A 26,358-nucleotide genomic window follows, 5' to 3' on the forward strand; every position below is an offset into this window, starting at 1 on the left:
TAAAATTAATTTCCAAAATATAAAAACAGCTCAATATTAAAAAAAAAAAATCAAAAAATGGGCAGAGGACCTAAATAGACATTTCTCCAAATAAGACATACAGATGGCCAACAGGTGCATGAAAAGATGCTCAACATCACTAATCATTGGAGAAATGCAAATCAAAATTACAATGAGGTACCACCTCACACTGGTCAGAATGGCCATCATTTAAAAGTCTATAAATAATAAATGCTGGAGAGGGTGTGGAGAAAAGGGAACCCTCCTACACTGTTGGTGGGAATATAAATTGGTGCAGCCACTATGGAAAACAGGACGGAGGTCCCTTAAAATCTAAAAACAGAGCTACCTTATGATCCAGCAATCCCACTCCTGGGCATATATCTGGTAAGATGAAAACCATAATTCGAAAAGGTACATGCACCCCAATATCCATAGCAGCATTATTTACAATAGCCAAGATATGCAAGCAACCTAAATGTCTATCGACAGAGGAATGGATAAAGAAGATGTGATACATATATACAATGGACTATTGCTCAGCCATAAAAAAGAATGAAATAATGCCATTTGCAGCAACATGGATGGACCTAGAGATTATCATACTAAGTGAAGTCAGACAGAGAAAGACAAATATCATATGATATGGCTTATATGTGGAATCTAAAAAAATGATACAAATGAACTTATTTACAAAACAAACTCACACAGAAGTTACCAAAGGGGAAAGGGGAGAGGGAATAAATTAGGAATTTGGGATTAACAGAACAGATACACACTACTATATATAAAATAGATAAAAAGGTCCTATTGTATAGCACAAGAAACTATATTCAATATCCTGTAATAACCTATAATGGAAAAGAATCTGAATATATATATATATAAATATAACTGCATCACTTTCCTGTACACCTAAAATACTGTAAATCAACTATACTTAAATTTACAACATAAATAAATAAATAAATCTGGGTGAGAAGTAAGAATACGACGGACAGTATCACACGGTTTTCACTGGCTCAAATACTGTAAGAGGTCCTCAGCACACCCTAAGACTACTTTAGCATCTTAGCTTCTGTATAAATTTCTTCTTCTCCAGATCCCAGTCACCAGAATTACTATAAAATAGCATAGCCATCAAAATCATACCACCTATTCACACAGAATTCATCATATTATATTTGGATAATGTAAATTACTTGCAAAGAAGAGCCACAAGCCTTCAAACTGCTGAGCGGAGCAATATTATTTCTAAGGTGTATTTTCTTTCCCTAATTTTTAACCCAAACTTATTCAATGACAGGAAATTAAAAGGTAACCATGCCCCTGGCAAGTGTAAGCCAAGGCCCTTATTTAAGACTCTCCATTCATTCCAAAAGTTTTAGGTCCAATCCCAGTTCTCCTTTCCCCCCACCATTTTTCAACACCCATGAGCTCTGGGATGTGGTTCCCTGAATGCAAACTTCCTGCGTGAGGACAGGTCACACCTCTGGGGGAGGCATGACGCCGTAGCCATCAAGCAGCACGGTAGTTAGGGAAGAGCCCTGAATCAGAATTCCAAACTGTGGAATTCTCCTCTGTTGGCTCTGCCACTTCTTACTTGGTGGCTTTTGATGAATTATGCAACTTCTCTTCAATTCAATTTATTCATTGGTAAAATGCAAAAGAAAAGAAATGAAATGAGCTCCATGCAACCCATAAGTATAGTTGAGACAGACAAATTAGATCATATATGATGCTTTTAGAAATTACAGACTTCAGAAACAAATTTATGGTCACCAAAGGGGAAAGGTGGGGGAGAGGATAAATTGGGAGACTGGGATTGACAAACATGCAGTGCTATATATAAAAGAGATAGCCAACAAGGACCTGCTGTATAGCACAGGGAACTCTACTCAATATTCTGTAATAATCTATATGGGAAAAGAATCTGAAAAAGAATGTATGTATGCATATGTGTAACTGAATCAATGTGTACACCTGAAACTAACACATTGTGAATCAACTGTATAAATATAAAAGAAAAATGAAATTAAAAAAGAAATTATAAATGGCAATGATTAATTTTTCCAATTTTTTCCATGTTTCCACAGATACGTATCTGATGGGTCCTTACACAAAATAAGGGACCCAAGGGCATTGCCTACAGCATGACTAATTTACAAAATTGGTCCTAACAAAATTCACACTGTCTGTAGGATTCCACAGTGAGGATGAAAAGAAAGGAAGAGGGAAGGGAGGAGGGGAAAGAAAGGGAGTGGGAAGGAAATACACTGGGACACTTAAGAGTCATAAAGAGCAAGGTGCGGTCTGCACACACGCAGCCCGGGGGCAGAGCCGTGCTGGGCAATGATTAGGTGGCAGGAGTACACGCTCTGAAGAATTTAACACCCGGGCACTGACTGGACTTCTTCCCGACAAATGAAACGTTGTATAGGCAGAAAGAGGAAAAAAAGCAGTGCCAAGTTCCAGAACATGGTAGAGACATCGTTTTAACAGATTTCTTGAAAACCAGGCTGCTTTGGGGAAGGTTTCTGTGATGCCCCACGTTCTGGCTTTATTTTACAGTATTCTCTCCTTGCAAATATTCAGGCAAACCCTGTGAATTCTCCTAACTCATTCTCCCCTTTCTTCTCATCCCCAGACCTAAGTAACCCCCTTCTTAAGTTGGATCCATTTAAAATGCACACGAACACACTCCCACACATGCACACGCACGTTTTCTTCCCCTTTCCATCACCACCCTCAGGATCAAACATTAGTAAAAACATGCTAAAGCGCTTGATATGTTAAGATCCCCCAAGGATATCGCTTCCTGATGCTTTATTACGAACAGGAAATACAACTGCATTAACCTCCGCATCCCCCCTGCCCACTCCAGACGCACAAACAGACGCGCACCCTTTAACCGAGAGCTGTACAAGTCAGAACAGCTTCATACAAACTGCGCTCAGAAGGTCACAGGTGACATGGCCCCACCGGCACATTTCAGAAGTCTCAAAAAACATACAGAATTGTTGGCCAGACGTTGTCTCAAAGACAGGCTGCGTATTAACGACGCCCAACTAAAATCAGAGCTTTTGGTAAATGCTCCTCCCCATTCTCATTAGTTACATAACATACGATACACATTTATACATATTATTTACATAGTAGCAAACTTTAGTTATTTGTGCTGTTATTCCTATTATTGACATGATGTTACACTTATACATTGACTCAGATTTCCAAGTATAATCTCAGAATTAGATTGGAAACTCCTTGAGTTTAGAGACATTGGTTGATTTACATTTCTTTGTATCCTGAGTCCTAACTTAGCAAATCTCCAGTAAAGACCTCAGAGGTAATGTGTATAGTGAGAATATAACGAGAACATAACTGTCATCATCACTATTGACAAAATAACTATATCACATGTCTGTAGTACAATTAGGTACCTAAGTGGATGTTTTGCTGCCATTCCTGAATGATAGCATGACAGGACTTGGCTTGGGCTGCTCTGTAATGTTCAGTACTGTATCATTCATATAGAAAATGCATAGTCTAATATTATCTATGTACTTATATAAGGGTTACTTGCTGACTTTATACTTATGGTAGGGCACTTCCCTTTCTGAAATCTTTTCTCCTACGCTTTTGTCCCAGCCCCAAAATGAACCTCGTTGTCAGGGTGAAGAGTGTATTTTGGTCTCATCATTAAGTTCTTGCACTAGTGCTGCTTTCCTTTCCAGTACGTTTGATTTTCATGAAATTGGATTCCCTCAGCCTCCTTTCCCCCAAATTCTTGTTTTTTCATAACTTAAACTCCAACAGTACTCACAATAAAGGGTTACTTTAAATTATCTTTATTTTTCTAGAAAAAAAAAGTATAAATGAGGCCAAGTAAATGGGGTTAGTGGGAACTGTCTAAAAGGCCTTGAAATGCCACAGTTGGAGCTGTTTTGGAGAAAGCAGCTGCCTCTGGTGGAAACAGAACCTTGTCTCTGGATGGGTCACATTACACAGCCCAGAACTTGGGGTGTCTTCTGAAGGTGTGAGGACGAGGAGGAAGAGGAGTCTGGTGTTGGTATTTGGATGGTCCATGGCAGGTGGGAAAACTGGAAAAAAAATCCTGAACCACTGAATGGCTTGTCTTCAATTAAACTGCTCTCACCACTGCCCCTAACCCTCTGGGGTGACTGGCCAGGGGGACCCTGAACGGTGAGGTGCAGGTACACGTGGACACTTGGAGATTAGATGATGCCACACTACTCACACGCTCCCCAAATTCAATCACAAGGCTCCAGGAAGGAGGAGAAAGAAAACTGCAGACCAAGCCCAGGAGCTGTGAAAGGCCCACACAGATCGGAGGAGGGGCGTACTGGGCAGCGTGGCCCAGGGAGGGACAGAGATGTGATTTCAGAGCAAAACAGCACATACAACCCATCCTGCATTCCAGACACTCACTTTCATTGTTTCTAAAGGTCAGTGGGTTTTTTAACTAAATAGTTCGAACTGGAGGAAACCGTGATTTCGTCATTGTTTATTTTCCAGTATTATCGCCCCGCATCTGTGGTCTTTTTGTGTTTAGACTAAATTTGCTCATTTTCCTGCTCTGTCAATTGTATGGATCTTCTTAATGTGGGAAAATAGTACAAATTATTGTTGCTTGAATACCACTTGTAAAAAATATAAACGTTATATAATTTGGAAAACTGAGTAAAACATCCTGTAAGGAACTCATCTACTTGTTTCACCTTCACCTCATTCTCCGACAGTGACATCTGTGCAGGCACTATCTATATTGACACTTTGTGCAAAATGCAGCTACATCAAAACTTATACCTGGAACTGAGCAGAAAGAGTGTCTACGCACCCATTTTAACCATGTCCCCACTGTCCTGGTCAAGAGGGCCATATTCCGAGCTCCTGGTAGGCGAGCATCCCCTGTCCATACATCTATTTCACACTACTCCTTAAAGGCCAAATGTTCTCTCCAGGAAAGACGCTGTCCCACAGGAGGAAGGCAGTGCGGATCACCGTGTAACCATCTCCCCCAAGAGTTATAACATGTGTGTTCATTCAGGCCAGTCGGAACGGGTGTGTTTGATGGGGCGTCACTGCAGTGTCATACTCTTTGGGAGGCAGGAAAGGGATGCAGGAAATAAAACCCACAGCAGTTGCCGTGCATTGTAAACCATCACTAGGAACCTCGAGCTAGTGACTCAGGGACCACAACCAACCTGCTAAGTTGAATCAAATGTATAGTTAAATGAGTCACAGAAAATAACTTCTTTAGTGTATTCTTCTGCTGATAACTTTTGGTTTCAGTTTTATCAGCATGCTGGCTCTAACCCCAAAACAGTTCAGCGAAAAATGTTTTGGCAAAAGAGGGGCATATACTAGAGACAAGTTTAATCGGCTAACTCGAAGTCCAGCCTGATCCCATTTCCAATATGTTTTGCTGTTATCATCCCATATTTGTATGAATGAATAGCTGATAGGGTAGGTCAACATTTTGCATGAAACTGAAAAGCAGAGTTTACAAATGCTTGTCTCCTGGAGCCCAAACTGAGCCAAGCAAATGGTGACTTGAAAAGGTGGGGCGTCTACGGCCATACACCCTGAATGCGCCCGATCTCTTCTGAAAAGGTGGTGAGTAGCTCCTTCCTGACACACACACACACACACACACACACACAAGTATGATTATTATTAGGGCTGCCAGATTTAGCAAATAAAAATGCAGGACATCCAGTTCAATTTGAATCTCAAAAAAAAAATGAATAATTTAATTTTTAGTAAGTATGTTCCATGTAACTGGGGACAAAATTATACAAAAAAAATATTTGTTACTTATCTGAAATTCAAATTTAATTCGGCCACACTTTATTTTTTCCAGTAATCACAATTATTACATATACATATGTATGTATGGACTGTAAATAATTTGTCATTTTGTCAGAGAGATTTTGTCTCTGTGTAGGAGAGAGGTTGAGAGAGAGAGAGAGAACAAATCTATAGGTTAAACAAGACTTGAGAATAAGAAAAATTCATGAAATTCATTGGGAAAAAGTATCCACTTTCTCCCAAACTATATATACTTCCTGAAGTAAACAGAGAGCTTACTCAGTTTTTTAATAATCCTATTGTAAGTGAAAACTGTCTCATCAATATGTTGGTACTGACGTTATCCAAGAGTTCTGATAACAATCCTTTCATAGCTTTCATAATTAGGATACATTAGAGCCATAATTGGGGATACAAAAATGTAGGAGACAGTTATATATATACACATATGTATAATTATATGTTTTATATATATATATATATATATATATATATATATATATATATAATCTGACAAACATCTGGCAAATTAACCTAAACCTCTTCCTCGTTTGTAAGGTGGGAAAATACTATCTCTTAGGATATTGTGAGTATTATAAGAAATAATCGGGGCTTCCCTGGTGGCGCAGTGGTTAAGAATCTGCCTGCCAATGCAAGGGACACGGGTTCGAGCCCTGGTCTGGGAAGATCCCACATGCCGCGGAGCAACTACGCCCGTGAGCCACAACTACTGAGCCTGCGCGTCTGGAGCCTGTGCTCCGCAACGGGAGAGGCTGCGACAGTGAGAGGCCCGCGCACCACGATGAAGAGTGGCCCCCGCTCGCCACAAATGGAGAAAGCCCTCGCACAGCAACGAAGACCCAACACAGCCAAAAATAAATAAATAATTAATTTTTTTAAAAAAAAAGAAAGAAAGAAAGTAAAAGGTCTTTGTGAAATGTGAAAATAAATAGCATTATTATTACATTAATGAGTCATTTAAACACTGAAAGCTTAAAAAGTGCAAGCTTCTTCCACAGCCCTCCTCTGCACCATTCCTGTAAGGACACTAACACCCAGCACATCCAGAGGTAGATCTGTGTCCCAGGTTTAAAATTCTAGGCCGTTAAGAAAAAAATGCAGAAAAAACACAGCTAATTGCAAATCGAATATAGAGAACACTTCACCAAAGAAGTTGTGACAACTTTACAGAGGCTCTCCTCAGCCACACAATTGTCCAAGATGTCTTAATATAACTCACCTTAAAGAAAATTCTAGCCGCAATTTTAGGAAACCCCTTGCAAACAGTATGACCGTTCTCCTCTCCTACTTCAAGCTCTATGTCACTAGAACCCTAAGCCCCAAATTCTAGTGTAAAACGTATACAGTTAACTCGTTATTTGCAGTAGTGATGCTCTATGACGTTGCCCTGAACACTGAATGGGATGGTACGGGGAAATAGAGTAGGTTCCTGGGAGCCTCTGGTTACAACATTTTCATCAGCCGATCAATACGTAACCTGTTTAAAGACACCTTATTCAATAGATTCATCAACAGTGAACTCATGGCCAGCAGCACCGTGACCCCTGCTTGAACACGGTCTCTCTGATAAACATACTTTCTCCATAAGGCACATCCCAGCCTTCTTTTTTTTCATTTTTTTTTAAATTGAAGCATAATTTATTTACAAAGTTGTGTTAGTTTCAGCAGTACAGCAGTGATTCAGTTATATATTGATATAGATAGATAGATAATCCTTTTTCAGATTCTTTTCCATTATAGGTTATTACAAGATATTGAGTAGAGTTCCCTGTGCCCTACAGTAGGTCCTTGTTGTTTATCTGTTTTATATATAGTAGTGTGTATATCTTCATCCCAAACTCCTAATTTATCCCCCACCTTTCCCCTTTGGTAACCATAAGTTTGCTTTCTATGTCTGTGAATCTGTTTCTGTTTTGTAAATAAATTCATTTTTAGATTCCACATATAAGTGATATTATATATTTGTCTCTCTCTGACTTACTTTACTTAGTATGATAATCTCTAGGCCCATCCATGTTGCTGCAAATGGCATTATTTCATCCTTTTTTATGGCCGAGTAGTATTCCATCATATACATATACCACATCTTCTTTATCCATTCATCTGTCGATGAATACTTAGGTTGCTTCGTGTCTTGGCTATTGTAAGTAGTGCTTCTATGAACACAGGGGTGCATGTATCTTGTCGAATTAGAGTTTTCATCTTTTCCAGTTCTACACCCAGGAGTGGGATTGCAGGATCACATGTTCAGCCTTCTTGCACTTAGAAGCACAGGACAGCACTTAGCACTATGCTTGGGGCCATTTTAAACAGCAACATCACCAACACAAAGAACAGAAACGTGGTACACATGGCACTAGCTAGACTGCAAACAGGACACTTGTTCACAGTCTGAGCTGAACCCAGAAGGAGAGCCTCGCCTTGACCTTCCCCGGTTGCACGTGACTGGCCAGCAACTCCAATCCCCTGCCGCTCTGCTTGGGTCCGACAATGACCATGAAAGCTGTGTGACCGTTATTATTTTGGGGTCACAAATAAATTTAATTCACAAATACAGAATCTGCCAATGATAATGGTCAACTGTATTTAGACTTTAGAATGTAGTCTAAAAAGTTAAACTTATCCTTTAGTATTACCAAATGGAGAGTAAATTTCTGGATTATAGAGCTATGTTGTTTACTTTTGCTTTCTGTTGTATTACCAGTTCTTAACATATTATTTGCAATAAATGCCTCATAAATATTTGTCACATGAATGAGTGAATGAATGAATCAATCAATACTTCATCCTGTCCCCCACTCAGTGTAAGTCTATCTTTCTGTGACAGACGATCCCAGGAATTAATGCAGGGGACTCATTCACTGAGATTCTGTTAGGGTGTTACACACAAAGTCCAAAAAACAGCAAAACTCCGGACCACAAATGTTTAAATTCCCCAGATAACCATTCTCTAATCATCCCTCCTTCCAACGAGCTGCTGCCCCGTTTCCAAACAAATAAGCCTAGCCCAGCCCAGCTTTCAGAAGCTTGGCCTCCTTTCTCCCTTCTGCTTGTACGTGAGCCGATGAAAGGCCTTTGTAAAAGCTCTGGCTGCTGAATATTTGATGAGCAGCATCTGGCTGAATGACAGAGCCCGTCACTGCTATTTAAAGACAGGTGCAGCCCACCAGCCCCCATTACCATTGTCAGCTCATCAGATGAACGAGTGTTTGCCCAACACTTGTTTCCATGAACAAGCAGCCAGCGGCGACCAGCATGCATGATCATGCCTTCCAATAAGCTGGCCGTTGAATGAGCCTGGCAGCAAACAGATAATTAATCCTCACCTATCACGCAGTCCGCTAGCGAGTAATTGTGGAACAAAGGAACAGCAGAGGCAGGCGGTAAGGCCTCCGTGACCGGAAGACCCTGGTCCTGCGGCTTCGGTGCCCATCACTCCGCCGTCCAGACCCGGCCTTGCTATTAGCCGCTTCCTCTGCTCGCTTTCTGCCTCTCAACTGAGAGGAGCAGTGATGGATCTTTGCAGCCTCTGCATGGCCAGGTCCCTCTGGGGAGGCTGAGGCCGGAACCTTACAGACTAATGGCTGCCGGGTAATCACTCAGCGCACTTCTCAAGAACGCTGAGGAAGTTAGGAGGGGAATTGATAGGATCATGTTGAGTAAATGGGGCTCATCTTCAGGAAAACTGTGTGTTGCTCTAAAATGTGCTTTCCCCTCCTTTTTTTTTTTTGCAGGGCCACTGCTGGCTCCCCCCACCCATGGGACGCCTTCCCCTGGAAGCACACAATCCTGTACTGGAGTAGGGACCCCTTCTCCTAGAAGCACACAATCCTGTTCTTTTGGTCAGCACAACAGGGGCCAAAATCCAGCCTTCACGGGCCCTCCTGGCCAGGGCCCTGTGTCAGCAGGTCTTAGATGACCCGCTCAGGCCAGGGACACAGACTGTGGAGGGAGGGAGGGCAGCAGGGCCGGGGAGAGGGAGAGGCTGGGGTGCAACTCGGTGATGACAGAGGCTCAGACGACGCCAAAGGAAGCTCCAGAGCTGAGACAGCAGGACTGTCCCAGAACAAGGCAAGGAGACGCCACCATAACCAGTCATCAAAATGGGGGCCACATCTACCACCTGGAGGGACCCTCTCAGCTTGGGACGGTGCTCAGAGATGGACGGGCAGGGCCGTGAGCCCTTGGCCACCATCATGCCAGACAATGGAGAGAATCAACGCCTTGATCCTAAAGAGGCGTGTGTGTGTGTGTGTGTGTGTGTGTGTGTGTGTGTGTGTGTGTGTGGGGGCAGGGGTCTGGGAAGAGCAGCTCAGATCTGCTGTGGGGCAGGGGGACATCCCCACCCAGGCGGCAGCACTAGCTTGCCAGGCGCCCCTGAATCTTAGACGAGCAATTTTCCTCTTGCAGAGGCCATTAGATCCAAAGGAACCCGATATGATGGAGAAGAGAAGAATAGTCCTTTGCACCCAGTTGCCAATGGACCCTGTAACCCTGGTCATGGGTGGCCAGGCTGCAGGGGGACAAAGAAGAAGAGGCCACTCCAGGACACACACATGCCCGGACTCCAGGCCGTCCTCCTGCAGGTCTGGGGCTCTGGGCGGGCCTCCAGGCCAGCCCACTCTGTGTCACCAGCATCATGGGCGCCAGGCCAGCAGAGGAGGCAGAGAGTGGTCTTCCCCAAATACTCCTTAAGTGCACAGAGTATTGGCAACTTGAAAGGCAGGATATATATTTAGGCAAAACTAATTTTAAAAATAAATGAAGAGAGTGAGAATGGAAAGGAGGGAGGAAGGGGAGGGGATGAGGAGAATGGAGGGAGGGGGCGTGCTAAACGGTGAGCTAGGCGCTCAGAAGGACCAGTGTCACGGTCACCGGGGGCACCAGCACCCGGCTGGCCACCCACTACAGATGCGCAGTGATGCTCATTCAGTGAACAAAAGAAATCGAACACATACTGTGTATCAATATCATACGACATAACCTATTGAATGAGATCAAGAAAGGTGAATGGTCTTTTAGTCAATACATAATAAATGAATAATTTTTAAACATTCAGAAAAAAAACTTATCCTTGGGATTCTCTTCTCTGCTTAATGCTGAGCAAATATCCTAAAAGGTGGTTTAAAGTACAATAATTGTCCACTTATATTGTCATAAGGCAGCTGGATTACATGCAAAATCCCTCCACTTATTTTCACTCTGTATTAATTTTATAATAAAACCAGTCAAAGGTGGGAAATGCCTCGGTCGGTAACTGAATTATTTATATTAGAAGCTTTCACTCATTGGATCAAATTTTTAAAATGTTCATTTCAGGAATTATTCATGAACCTCTGTGTGTTTCACAGCTTCTCTGTCTGTAAAATATAAACAATACGAATTCCTATCTCACAGGAGTGTTAGAAGGACTCAGGGAGTTACTGTCTGGAAAGCTTGGGGGAGCTGCCCGGCAAAGAGCAAGCATGTATTATCTACTTATTTTTCTTCTAATGAATAATTCGCACTGTTTGAAAGCTAAATGTAAGTTGTCATCTCAAAGGGTTCTTTTGTATGCATCTGTGCAAATACACGTGGGTCTGTTTAAGAGAAATAGTTCCCCACGAAGTAAAGCCTAGACTCTAACAAGTGAATCCATCAGAAATTAGTCTCATCCAGACTTTGAAGTAAGCCAACTTCAAAACTGCAATAAATTGACTTCAAATACACACAGAAGCAAATCAAGTCAGCTGAACCCTTTCAAAGGGAAAATAAATTTTTAAAGTAAGAGAAGAGTGATGATCTCCTTCTCTGGGCTCTTTAACCATTGTTTAGCACAGAGCACAGGGCGGCGTGTCCACGAACTTGACCCCACTGGCAGACCTCTTAAGGTTCTGATCAAGACCAGCACCAGGACTCAACACAGGAGGAAAGCAGGACTCTGAGAACCGAAGGAACCTGCCCACAATCGTGCTGTTAATTCACATCCTGGGGCCAGAGAGACAGTGCCATTTACCGTACAGCGTCCAACTACCCAGGACAGCGCTGACCAGGCACAAGTAAATGTTTATCAAGTGAGTAAACAAAAGAAAAGTGATTTGAAGCGTGAATCAGCCAACTGACATCCCGTCCAGGTGACCCCCTTCCCTGTCATGACAGACAGCATCTACATAACAGGTGAGGCCACACTGCAGATTTGGTTTATCACAGCCAGATAAAGCACAAAGTTTAGGACTTGTGAAAACCTCTCCTTAGTCATATAATAATACAACCCAATGTTTCCTGAGCTGAGAGTTATATGCATTGCCTCAAAGTTCTTCTGTGTCACTGGATAGTCTTTGCCAAATCCAAAACAACCACCGCCCCCTCAAAGGGACAGATAAAGTAACCTAAAAGACCTATCACTAATTTATTCAAAAATTCAAGAAACAAGCATCTAATCATTTTGGTAGCATTCTGTTTGGTCGTGAGCTGATATTGGTAACAGAACATCTACCCCAAATAATTTGCTCAATTAAATATTTTCTTGCCTTTTGCTTTATGATGACATAATAAACCATAGTAATAATAAGCCTAATGGTATAAAGACTAACAGTGTTTTCAACAAAAACCAGATGCAAGCAGTTTAAAATATCTGCTACTATTTCCTCTCTGACGTCTAAACACGTCTTTACAAGTTACAGACCTCTTTGCCTCTTCATGTCGGCAAATGGAACATCATTTTTCTTTTCTCAGGGAGTCTTTAGTGATTCTGGTAAAGTGTACCCTGGGTCAGAACCTCAGGGCAAGGCCCTCTGGTGATTATTTTACACACACATACACACACACACACTCTACTCCATGATGATTACAATTTCCTCTTAAACTAGGACCCCCTGTTCAGAGATGGAGAGAAAATATTTTTCCCTATCATCTTGGAATAACTTTGGCAACAGTTTACAAAAGTGAACTTGACCTGCTAAAATTTCACTTGCTCACAATTGTCCTCAAAGCACAATGAAGCCTCTCCATTACCACCCCTGTCTAGTTCCGCCCCCTCCCAAATGTTGAAAGAGATCCCAGTAACGAGAAAAACTACCTTCTTAATAACTTCTGAGTGTAAACACAAGCAAATATAGAAAAAGAATTGCTACCTTGCTCAAAATAACAGAGCAAAGCTAATTAGGAAAAAAAAGATATTTCAGAGACCCACTCCTTTCCTAACAGGGAGGAGAAAATCTTTTTCATGAAACCCCATATTGAAAAATATTTGGAGGGCAAATCCTGAAAGTTTCGCCCTTTTGTTTTCCTTTGGCAACCTGACCGCCTCAGCCGAGGGCTGGACCCACATCTGTGTTTCACCTGCTCCGGGAGGACCTGGCCTTCGTAACTGAACAGGGAGACTTAAATTAAGAAAGACCCACCCAGCACCCAAAGCCCTTCCCTTTCCTCCACCACTGGGAGTTCTGTTCTCACCTACTAATGTCGTCCGATTTCAGAGAAGGCTCCCAGTGAGTATGGGTCCTTGGTCTAGAAGACAGCTTTGCTGTTAGAAATAATTACCCTCCTTAGACAACACTCATCTCTGCTCCTTTGGCGTGTGTGTGTGTGTGTGTGTGTGTGTGTGTGAGTGGGTGTGACATAAACATTTCACACGTGAACTGATTAGATGATGATGCTTCTACGATATCTTTGCTGTAGGTCAACGGCTAATATTGCCCAGCAAGTGTTGTAGTCTTGACGTTCGGAGAATTCCTTTTCAAGCAGCCCCCAATAAGTAAATGACTCTCCCCCCAAAAGAATGGAGAAGATCCTCTTACCCACCGCAGCCTGCAGGAGGGCACATGAACAAAGACAAGCTGCAGGCAGGACCAAGCAAGCGATTTCCAGCAAATCCCAGATTTCACACTGTAGCCAGATGTGTGTCTCTCACCCCAGACCCCGGACACTTTATTGATAAAGTTAGAGCTGTCGTTTATCCAAAGTGCATGCAAGGATGTAAAACTTTCTGTTGAAACCAACTGAAAAAGACTCGGGACTCTGAGCATTTACAAAATCAAAATCTAATAAAGTATGGTCAGGTGCAGGGAAGGGAGCAGTCTATCCCAGCTTTATGAGGAAGGCACCCTCTGACCCGTAGAAGGGCTGGTGAGGTGGGGTGAGACCAGGAGATCAGGAGTCTAGACCGGCCCGAATGTGACTAAGTCTCACTAATCTCCTTGGTAGGAGGAGGGAGCACCCACACCGGCCCCTCACTGTGCAGTGTTCCTAGTTGGTTAAGTGGATTTATAACCCAGTGGGTTATTTTTTCATTCCAGAATGGAGGGGGTTCTGCCTTTTCAATGCATGATTTTTCCTAACCTCTAATTAAATGAGTTAGCACACAGGGAGTGCTTACAACAGGTCCTGGCACATAGGAAATGTGACATGCTATTAGCACCCTCAGTTCACGGATCTCTGCAGATACTCCCTCTGAGCCTCTGGTCTGGGCCAGGTAGGCGCAGCCTGACTCTTGTGGTCAAGATTCCCCGGTAGATCGAGCTAATCAACACCTCCTTCAGGATGCTGCCTTCTCGCTTCCGCATCTCATTTCGCCTGACATCCTAGATCTCGTCTATCCACACAAACCCATCATGGAAAGATGTTCCATGTGTTCGTCATTCGTGTGTATCAACCGTGGTGCTCTCATGCCAATAAATCTTAAACCTCCTTATCAATCATGAGGAGTCACCTTCAGACACTTTGTTTTATACTAAATACTCTGGGTTTTGTCTTTTTCTTTTCTAAAATTGACATGACTGATTTCATCACCAGTTTTTCCCTCATCAAACTTGACTCCAAATACTATGAGATCAGACCCTCCTTAAAAGGACAATGGTTTGCCACCATTGAGCCTATTTAAGGCAAACTCTAAAGGCAACTGCAGAGGACTAATTTGAGGTCAGTTCAGAGAAATGACAGTGTCATTGGAATACATCTATGGCTTCCAAAGACAACCTCTTTGAAAGAGCTACCATTCAATGAAATATATAAGAGCCAGCATGTTTGGGAGGCCATGCCAGTGAAGAACCATGTTTTCTTCTCATTTTTATCCTCCACAAACCCAAACATAGCGTTTCGTGAAGGGCAGTCTTTCAATGAACATTTGTTGAAAGAAATAAACAATCACACTTAATAAGATGTATTTTCTATATAACATACACGTATGTCATCAATCTGCACTGATGCAAATGAAAATGTCTCCTTTAAACACACCCATATTGTCTCTCCAGACCCTTGTGCCCAGGGCCTGGTAATCTATCAGCCAACAAGTATTTATTAAGTGAGTGGGTTTCCCTCCACCCTTGCAAATCCTGAGAATGGTGTTCCATCCTGGGCATGAATCAGACAACACAGTAGTTAAAAGCGTGGCCACCCACAGAGCGCCCCTGTCCTGGGGCTTGTTCTTACCCCGCCCGAACTCAGGCTTTGTCAGTAACATGAGGATTTCTGATAATAGTTTTTAATAATAATAGCAGCTCCCTCAAAAGGTCATTGTAGGAATTAAATTAATTGATGCCTGTAAATAATAATACATACTTAGTAGGCAGTGCCACTGGCTCTCTAGTAATTGGTTACTTAATATAAATATTATTTAACAAGAAAGGCTGGAAATCACACAATTCTTAGCTGATACCTAAAGAGCACAAGGAAAAATCTTGAGGTTAGGACTAGCTATGAGATTGAGATTTCTAAATCTCTGACGTTCAAAGTAATAATGTTGTACCTCAAAATAACTGTCATATTGTCACGAGCCAGTATGTAATGAGTATATACAGTATATGGACTTCTTCCACATCTCGTACGTTTTACCACTTACATTCCATCCAAAGAAAATACCAACCCTCCCACCATACTGGCCGATGGGGGTACTCATTACACATAAGGTATAGGGAACCTAACATGCGTCTGGTTAAAGAACTTAATATCTCATCAACCTGGAATATTTGGACCACCCGAAGTTAATTATATATTAGTTCCTATTTAATGGAGTGAAGTCTCAATTTAAATGCAAAGCACACTGCTAACTGAACAGCAAGCAAAGATTTACTGCCCTTCTTACAGTATCATAGGCTTAAATAAAATGCCTAACGTTGTAAGGAAAAGCATAGAACATTTTGATTTCTTCAATTACTCATATCCCCTGATCCCCAATAAATCTAAAATAGCAAACTCCCATAGCCTATCCCCCTGCCCCGAGCTTCTGTCCCCAGAGGACAGACAGGTATAGGTGATGAACTGTTCTGTGACGTTTGCTCTCGTAGAGGTTGAGGGAAGCAGAGGACTAGGGTTGCGTTCCTAAATGCTCCTAGAGCTCTAGACTCTAGAAATGAATGCGTTCATTCATTCATTCCATAAATATTTACTGACTGCCTGCTACACAACAGACACTGTCTCATGTCCTGGAAATGCAGCAGTTAACAAAACAGCAAAATCCTAGCCATCTTCAAGGGGGTGCGTTAGAAGGGACTCAGTGATGTAGCAAAGTGGGGCCTCGGCTCAGCCTCGGGTGAGACCCTGGAAGGCCGAGGGGCCAAGGAGAGCATCCCAGGAGCCGAGAGAGCTGCCTGGGTGGAGAGACTCCCCGCCCAGGGAGAGGGGCTTCGCTGAGACCCCCTGGGCACTGTGGGATGCACTACACCAACATCTGACTCTTGCTGAGAAATCCAAGGAGAAAGAAGAGAGGGAGGAATTGCACACTGACTGATGGCAGATTCAAGGTGCCTCTCCTCCAGGCCCCAAGTGTGCATGCCTGCGAGTGTGTGTGCATGTGTGTGCGTGTGCACGAGTGTTCATGTGTGTGTGCGTGTGTGGCAGAGGCCCTACACCGCCAGGCAGAGCGGATGCTGTTGGGTTCTCCCAGATGACACTGGACTTTCCTACCTGTTTGTGAGAAATGAGTATCAACAGGAACTTGAAAGGCCGAGTGTGTGTGACCCCAAGGCCCCCTGCAAAGCCACACAGCCATCACCCTTCCGGGCCCATCACCGTCTGCGCGGACGCCACACAGGCTTCATCCTGGACCACATGGCCCAAGCCCTGGACCCCACCAGAAACGCCCGGCCTGGGTGCCTCGAATCACAGATGTGGAAATGCCGGATGGAGAGTCCTACATGCTCACAAAAGTCAAATGGGGGCCTCCCTCCCTCGAGTCCCTGTGCGTTTTCAGACACAGCAAATAAATGAGGTTATGAGGTCTCAGCCACGCCCCTCAGGAAGGACGGAAGGACAGGACACACAATCCCAGCCCTGCCGCCAGGTACCGACTGGAAAGATGCCTGCGGGCTCCCTTTGAGCTGTTCGTCTCTCAGCGCCTGGGAGGGAGACATGGCAGACACCTGTGCACCGTGATGCTGTCTGTGCTCTGACCTTGTGACACTTTGGTGATTCAGGATATTTCTCCCCATACACAGGAACTGCTCTTTGCCTCTGATTTCACGTTTCACCTATGAGTTTCCTGACCGTGTGACTCCCTGCACTCCAGGCGCAGACGATGGGCCACTGACACACACAAGGACTAAGCCGCACATCCCAGGCCACCATCACCCCTACAGAGACCACTGGGCAGAGCAGGGCTGGGTAGTCTGGGAAGAAGGCAAAGCCAGGCATCATCGCATAAGTATGAAGGGGAATCCCACTGACCTGGTTTCCAGGTAAAACAAGGGGACACCCTGATAGAAAAGCAATAGATCATTTAATGGAGTACAAACAGGTACTCATTTTTAAAGCACTTAATGCTAAATATGTATGAAACCTTCTTTCTTTAAAACATGAGTTCCCAGCCATGAAATAGGAGTCACCTGTATGTTATCAACTTGGTTCTGAGGCCAGAAGCTATTCTGTTTAAACATCTTTGTTTATGTTGGACTCTAGGAATGAGGCTGGAATGGGTGGGGTCCCATAAACAGCATATTTTTGGTTTGATGAGGATTTGTATAGACTCACATTTCTCTAGCCCTTCTTAATTTTGTGTATTAAGGATTTAAGTGACTTAGAAGAGCTATTATTTAGATTCTTCCTAAGGCAGGAAAATCAACAGAGCATCTGCAGTCCTAACCATTAGGATGAATGATCAAAAGACCCACAATCAATGTAATAGTCAGGGGGAGAATCGGAGAGATAAAGTCATGATTTTATGCTCTGTTTATACCAAGTCTCTACTGCTTTTCCTGAAAAGTCAGCACCGTGGGCTGGCAACCCGGAGCCATGGCCATCCCCAGGTCAAACCCAACTTTGCATCCCTTCCTGTAAACATACGGCCATCACACTCACTAAGGCACTGGGCACAGTCCTTATTTCTTGTAATGGCATTGTTTTGAAAAACACTGAATTAAATTAACTCAGTGCGGTTTAACTTCTATCTTTGTGGAAGAACTTCAAATGTGTAAATGTACCAACCAGACCAGGCTTCCTCATCAGAGCCTCGGGAAACAGAGGCACTATTTCCTTCTATGCCTTCAGGTGCTTGGAGAGCAACGGGGAAGGGATCTAAAGGTTTGCAGGAACACGCTTGAGAAACGAGAACTCGAATCTCTCTCTTTCTGCACTTGATTGAGGCACATGTGACAGCTCTCAGCTGACACGTGAAGCAGCCACGACCGCACCCGGCTTCCTCCCCAGGTCTCCTGCTCCGGGGCTCAGAGACCTCTTCTCTGCCTGCCACCTCCTTCTCCCCAGCAGAGAGAATACACAAATCTGTGCCACTGTTATCACCCCGTCTGCCTCATTTTAATGACAGCACACTGAGTTGCTCTTAATCAGCCAAACCCTTCCAGGCTGTCTGCAAACCTACAAATACAGGCCTGCCAGGGAACCTGTATGGGGAAGACAGCTGTGTGAGTGACAAAAACATGTCACCACCAAGTGCCACACAGCTCTACTGCTGAGACGTGTGACCCCGCTCCCCACTGGACCGGCATCTCTCCCATCAGATGACGACAGCCCCGGGGAGCCCCCAGACACACTCAGCTGTGGTACAGAGTAGCAAAGGTCTCTTACCTTGCATGGTGGCTTTGGTTGGTTCTGAGAACAGGGGGATGAGCAGGAGGTAGATGAGGTAGACGAAGGAGAGCCCATTGTACCGGAACGCACAGGCTGCGGGGGGAGAAGAGGGGAGAGGCGTTAGTGACGGACAGCCTTAGGCGTCACGGCATCAGGCGGCATCTCTGGAGCAGATCTTCAAACAGGAAGGAAAAACAGAGCATCCATTCTGTGCCCATCATTACTCGGAGCGTGATGAGAAACGGGAATGAAAACGCACGGTCCCCGCTCTTAGAACCCAACCAAGAGGGCAGCATCGGCGTACCTGATTGAAGGCAGGCCCGAAATACGTCACAAAGTTAAGCTGGGCAAATTAAAATTGCTACGGAAACACAGGCAACGGGGCTGTGAGGGTTTGAGGCGTTCGCCTAAGGCTGTGGATGGAAGAAGAGGTGAGACTGAAGGGGAAGAAAAGAAAAGAAAAGATTTGCCAAATGCTCTGTGGCCGGGCCTGACCCCAGTTATCTGATTAGTCCCCTTCTGATAAGGAAGGCTCCCAGGCCCAGAGACTCACCCACTCCCTGGGAGCTCCCAGCGAGGAGGTGACGGAGACAAAACTAAACTCAGGCCCCAAGTCTACGCTTCTTGCTCTGCATAGCTCGTCTTAAAGGGAGCACGGCAGGTCAGAGATGTGCTCCTTCCTTCCCCAAGCTCCCCTTCCTCATCTATGAAATGGGTCTAATAACCGTCTCTGACTCAGAGGCTTACGATGAGGAGTGAAGGTTTAAACGCCTGGCCAGAGTCTTAGACCCGGGAAGCCCTCGAAAACACGAGCAACTGTGGTGAGGATCCTCGTTACCAGACAGGGAGAGGGTGGCGTGCAGCATCCATGTAGAAAGAAAATGAGCGCCTTACAGCATTAAAAATAGACTTACTGGATGAATAAAGGAAGGCTGAGGGGGGAGAAGGAGTAAGTATGCGTGTGTGGATGAGATCGGTTTAACGGATTCACAGGATGGAGAAGTGTTGGAACAAAAGTTAGTCGGAGAGAAAGTGGAGAGAACGTGGAGCTGAAAGAACTAGTCCCTGACCATCTGGATCAGGAGAAAACATTTCAGAAAGAGTGATCTGAAGACTGCACGTGGGCTGGACGGGTGGGAAGGGAAACTTCAGTATTGCAGCAACAAGGTGTAAATGGTGCAGAAACAACGGAACTTAAGAAGCAGCACGCGGAATAAAAAGGCATTTGGTACAATAAATATGGAGAGATGGGAAGAGAAATTACACAAAAGTGACTCCAAGGCTCACGACCGTGGTGATAAGGATTCCTGCCGTGGAGGAAAATAAGACATTTAAGGAGAAAGCGGTAAGTTAACCTTTAGACACATTCACGGAATCCAACCATGGGACTCAGCCCTGATGGAAACAGTCAAGGGATAGAGTGGGCAGGATCGCTGCTCAGTGACCCGAGAGAGATGCGGAGATGGACTCTCCAAAGGCTACAGCAACAAGGGGAGGCAGCTGCCTACATGGGGGGGACAGGGGGGTGAGATGGGGAAGGGAAAACGGGCAGGTACGGAAGAAAAAGGCAGCAGAAAACTGAGGACAGATGGGAGAAAAACCGGGGAAGTCCATTTTCACAAGAAAAGTTTTCACGGAAGAAGTTTACTACAACAGAGAGAGGGGTTGGTCATTTGATCATCTGTAAGGGTGTCCAGGACAGTCTCCAGAAAGGGATGCAGACCCAGCAGGGGGATGGGAGTTGAGAGATGGAAGCGCAAGGGGAACATCACCAGGAGCAGGAAACAAGAGGGCTGTGCAGGGGCTCACAAGGCCACAGAGGGCTGAGCTGGGGAGACACAGCACGGGCAAGGCCTGGGTGCTCCTGCCCGCAGAGTCAGAGCATCTGGGACCTGGGGACAGACCAGAGTGGGATGCACATGGCATTAGGAGATGGGGTCCCGGCTGCTGGTGGCTTCCTTTGGACAATGACAGGCAAGCAGGGTACAGTGAGGGAGGCTGTGGGGGGAGGAAGGAATCAACAGAAGTGCTTTTTCATCCCGCGGGGGTCGTGCACATGATGGTAGCTTTGTTTACCACCGTGGACACTCCCAACCTCCTTTATGAAAGACCCAAAGCAGGAAGAAACTTCCACACTATCACTGGACAGGAAAATGTATAAATGAGGCAAAATAAAAGAGCAAGAACCCATGTTTGGATTGTCTTTCTAGCTATTTTTTTCTGTCTCTTATTTCTCATCCAGAGTTGACGTTCCTTAACAACCCAAAACACATTTGGTTATTCATCCAGTCACTAAATATTTTTTGAGCACATACTATGTCCTTGGGACTGACCAGCATCCCTTCACATTCAGGAGGGGAGATGTATGGTAAACAATAAGCACAATAGAAGATTGCAAGCCATGCTGGAAGATGAGCACCCTGTAAACAAGAACTCGGGGGTGGGGAGCAGCAAGGGGGACAGGACCCTGGGGTGGAGGAGGCGGCCACTGCATCCCCTAGGAGCACTGAAGGCAGGGCTCACCCAGGAGGTGAGATCCAAGCCCTGAGGTGAGGCGGTGAGGGGGTGACCAGCCACCCCATGAGCAGCGGGCCACATGGCAGCGAAGCCCCCAGCCTGTCTGACTACCCCTGGCCCACAGTGGCCCAGGCAGTCCTGGATGGGGCCGGGTCACATGGGCCTTGGGAGGGATCAGAGGACTCAGTGTCCACTCTGCAACACTGACTAAGTGATGGATCTCACCCTCCATCAAGGTTGCAACCTGGCTCCTGCCTGGGCCTGCAGCTCCCTGTCCCACCGACACGCATACTGCCTACCAAGCAGCTGCCCGGCTGAACAGCCCTGCCCTGTGCTGCTTCTGGCCTCAAGGCCTCGAAGGCGCTGGACCACCTTCCTGCATCCAGCCTGTTCCTGCTCTGGTCCAGTGTTTCCTCCCCCAAACCAGGTGCCTTCCTTCTGCTGGGGGTGCCTCTCCCAGAGCTCTTCTCATCCAGGGTCACGATCATTTGTCCATGTGTCTGTGACCATCTCTGTTACCTCCAGGGACCGGGGGACAGGAGGTTCTCAGGCTCACAAGAAGAATAGACAGGAATAAGTGTGTGAAATGGAATGAAAGCCACGAGGGTGCCTGAAAAGGAAACCAGGATATGAAAGCTACAGCCTTCCCAATAGCATCAAAACACCACCACTGGCACTGCCCCAAATAAACATTTAATCGAGTGGAATGTCGCTTTGATTTTAGCATTGGGGTTTTTAATGTTAATGCACATCGTGCAGCAAAATTACCTAATTCTGTGTATTTCTGGGTAAAGAGAAAACTAGAGCTTACTTGTATGATGGTATCACTTTAAAGAGGGTGCCCAGGGCATGTGTCTGCTGTGAGCTCATGTCAGTATCAGCTCACAGGAGCATGGCCCTGTGTCAAGCCCTATCTGTGCATTAACTCACACTCTCACCACCCTCCTTTCACAGACCCTGTTTTTACTCTCTCTCTCTACACATGACAAAGCAGCAGGAGTAGGAAGCACAGCAAGTGGCCGGGCTGAGATTGGAGCCCGGGAGCTCGTCCTGAGCCTGCGCCTCCGTCCGGAAGCCTGGCGGCCTCAGCTCCACGTCCTCACCTGCCTGACTCGTCCCCGGGTAACTGTCAGGGGCTCAGGGGGCCAGAACCTTCCCTCCACAGGATGCCTGTCGCTGTTTCAGTTTTATAACTTCATTCTGTAAGGTTTCATATAATGCACAGTGGAAATGTGTAAACTTAGGAAATTCCCAATGACTAACTTTGCAGGGGGTAGAAGGGAGACCACTCTTGGGTTCTCAGGGCAGAACCTTTAGTTACCATTATTTATAACAAAGTCCCAAATGCTTAAAGAGAAGCAAGGACGACCCAGGGTGGTAGGGAGCCTCTAAATGGTCCCCGTGTGTGATCCCCTGGCTCCTGAGTGTGGGCTGGACCCAGGGGCTCCCTGCCAGTGACCAGAGTCAGTGAAAGTAGCAGGATAGCTCTTGGTGGCTTCTACCCTGGGTGCCCCTTGGTCCCTGAGTGGAGCCAGCCACCAGGCTACAAGTTGTCCCGAGGAGAGGCCCGGAGGAAAGGGGCCGCAGTCTCCAGCCAGCAGCCGGCCCACACCAGCCAACGGCCACACAAGTGAGCCTGGAAGCAAGTCCCCCAGAGACTGCAGCCTGACCGGCCTTGACTACATCCTCACCGGCCTTGACTGCAGCCCGTGAGAGAGAGCCTGAGCCAGAGGCACCGGCTGAACCTCCCCGGATTCCCGACTCCAGAAACTCCGCATCAGGGTTTGTTGCTTTAAGCTGCTAAATGTTTGGGTAATTTGTATGCAGCAACAGATGACTAATACCCAACCTTTCACACACACACAAAAAAATCAAGCCACTTCTAAAAATCCACCTTCGTTTATTTTTGTCTAAAATTATCCAGTTTGGTTGATGACAGTGGCCTAAATTGCTGAATTTTCTGATTTTATGTGTGAAGTTGCTACCCAGGAGTCACCTGAGCTTACGGGGACTCTGAATGCCATATCTAAGTGCATTACCCACCTAGAGCAAAATATGCCTTTGAACTTGTCAATAAGGCACATTTGAGCTAGAAAAGCCTCAGAAGTCAAAGAGCAATGCTCCTTTATCCAGCGTAATGTTGTCTTGGTCTAGGACCTGGAGTCCCAGAACACAGCCCTGCTCCTATAAAAAGCTATCAGATGCTGGTACCCATGCCTCTCGTGGGCCGTCCAGGCTCCTGGACCTCTGTCCCCTGCCTCAAGGATTTTATTGTTGGCAGTGCAGTTTTTTACAGTGCAGATCAAGGTGTTCTAAGGAAAAACGTTCTTCACTTTAGCCAAGAATGCACTGTCTTTTCCACTATTTCTACCTGGTTTTGACCATCCAAAGTTATATGGAAATTTCCCTCGAAGGATGACAACAGGAATTTCCCTAAAAAAGACCTTGCCAGGACTAGAGAGCTCACAATTAGAAACTGCGAGACAAGTCATCACGTGAAGAGCAATATAGACACGAGCGCTGCCATTTGAATTGTAAACAACTGGACTGATCTCATTAACACCTTTCATTTTCTAGAGGTGAAAACTGATAGGCGGTTTAGGAAAAACTCTGCAAGTTGGAGAAACGATTGATGTGACTTTGACAGCTTAGAGTTTAATCAATATAGAAAGGGGAAAATCTCTTGCAAATAGGAAATTTTTAAGATGGCCGCATAACATCTATAAAAATACTTGTGTTGCAGTACACGTGTACTAGTTTCCCGTGTATTACACGATGACGGAGAGGTTTATGCACACTTTAACTTCCATAATAGTTGAAGGTAATAATCTTAATTATGTTATTAAAGGTAAGTGCCCTCAGAGCTGAATATTTTAGCAAAAACGTGTCCTCTCTTCCTCCTCACCATTCAGCAAAGCCAAAGAGCCCCTCACCACGAATGGCCTGCGAAACAACAAAGCTTACATGTTTAGAACCTCCATTTCAACTAAGTACATTCTAAATACTCTTTATGACCTCAGAATGCTTTATTTAACAGTTGCCAGAACAGTAGATACACATTATTCAGAATAAGCAACTTCAGTACCAAGAGACAAAATAGTCAGTTCAGTGATTCTAGAATTATTTTGTGTTTACACTTTTAATATTTTTCCTTCTGTGCTCTGAAGCAATCAATGGCTTTTAGAAGGATGGTGATTTTTATAAAAACAGTAATGACAAGAGAAGCAGCTGCAAAGTACTTACAATGCAGCAGAAAAAAAAAAAAAAAACCAACAATTGCAGATTTTTCCTAAGGAAGCAAAACCATCAAAGAAATGAGAGACAGGAAAGGCTGCTAAGTCACCTCATTCATTGTCTGTGTAAATTCTTTCCCCCAGGACATACGCTTGTGTTTTACATCCGGTGAAACTTATAAATGTTTCACGTGGTGATGCTTTAGGCAGCCAACAGGCAAGACAAGATTACTCCCTTCTTTCTTCCTGTATCTCTGACCTCCACATCCAGCGGAGGTCCTGTCCCAAGTGCTTCCTTCAGAAAGTTGCAAAAATTAGTTCTTCAAGAAAGAGGACACCAGATGGTCCCTCCCACTACAGTTCAGAAAGGCAGACATCTGCCCACACACTCTTACCATGAAGTGCCTGCCCTATGCTCCCCACACCACCATGAGTGTGTTCACACATGTGGGACACAGAGGAGAACAGAAATATTCACCAAATAAGAAAACACATGTAGAAATGGTCCCTATATTTTAACACTACTTTTTTATCCAGAGATGTATGAAAGCTGACTTTGTTCCAGTGAGTCTGTCAGTCAACACTGAATCCATCAGTCACGTGTTTCTGACACTTCAAAAAACAGAAATCCCTCATCACATAAAAGAAACGGTAATTATGTGAAGGTGTTAGCTAAGCTGCAGAGGTAATCATTTTGCAATATACAGATGTATCAAATCGATACATAAACTTACACAATGTTACATGTCAACTGTATCTCAATGAAACTGGGAAAAATATATATTGGGTGTTAATTTCATCATAGAAGTTAGTTAAAAGAATGTAATTTTAGAGTAAAGCCTCCAGGAAAACAGGACTTTTACAGGGAATAGAACTTAGAATCAAACTGTTTTAGCAGAAAATCATAACCATTACTCAGTTTACTAAAAATTTTAAGGAATCTAAGGAAAAATAAGGTGAAAGTATATTATTTGTAAAGGATAAAAGCCTTTGGTCTGAGTTTTCTACTTTTTTCCAAACAACCTGGGGTACAATCTGTAAAATATGAGTTGAACCAGACGGTCACTAAAATCTTAGTGTGATTTTTTTCAGCCACATGAGTTTAAAACTTTGTTGCCTTTTAAATTATTGTAAAAGGGTAGGATTCTCTTTTCTATTTTAATTCATTTAATATATACCTGATTGAATATTATTAACAGTATTAAAAGTTTGAGTTTTGTAAACTCATCCTGATTGATTGTAGACTTTGCAGAAAATAAATTTTAAAGAAAGAATACAGTGCTAACTCTTTCCTCCTTTAAAAATATCTTTTAATATGTCATTCACAATTTTACAAATTATTCATAGAAAGTGGTCATATTTAAAATGCAAATCCCATGCTCAAGCTTGACCTGGCGACCTGATCCAGAGAGTAATAGCACAGACTGTCTCTCGTGATTGCAATGAGGAAATAAAGCTTTTATGCTAATACATCATTCCTTAAGCTTTCTGAACACTTATATTAGAAATCAGATCTATTTCACTCTGAGTATGAAGAGCGCTGCATTTAAATCCACAGCTCCTATGCTTCCTCAAAATAAAACTTGCTCTCTTACTACTGTGATGAATAAGAAATTAGGCTGGGCAAGTGAATGCAGAGAAAGGTCAAGCATTAAAACTGTTTCTTCGCCTACCCATCATAGTAGCTCTTTTTTAATCTCTTGAAGAGGAGAGTTAGTGTTTGTGGACGGGGACACTGAGACTCACTTAGGTCTGT

General features: G+C 44.4%; 1 protein-coding gene across 1 annotated transcript in view; it reads right to left on the bottom strand.

The window, feature by feature from the left end:
• PIEZO2 (piezo type mechanosensitive ion channel component 2) overlaps nucleotides 1–26,358 on the bottom strand; it is a 339,105-nt gene that overhangs the window by 258,292 nt on the left and 54,455 nt on the right. Inside the window, exon 2 of the mRNA XM_057526094.1 lies at nucleotides 18,850–18,945. Within this exon, the coding sequence (XP_057382077.1) occupies nucleotides 18,850–18,945 (96 nt within the window). The remainder of the gene's footprint in view (nucleotides 1–18,849; nucleotides 18,946–26,358) is intronic.

This window comes from Balaenoptera acutorostrata, chromosome 13, assembly GCF_949987535.1.
Source record: "Balaenoptera acutorostrata chromosome 13, mBalAcu1.1, whole genome shotgun sequence".
Taxonomy (NCBI): Eukaryota; Metazoa; Chordata; class Mammalia; order Artiodactyla; family Balaenopteridae; genus Balaenoptera; species Balaenoptera acutorostrata.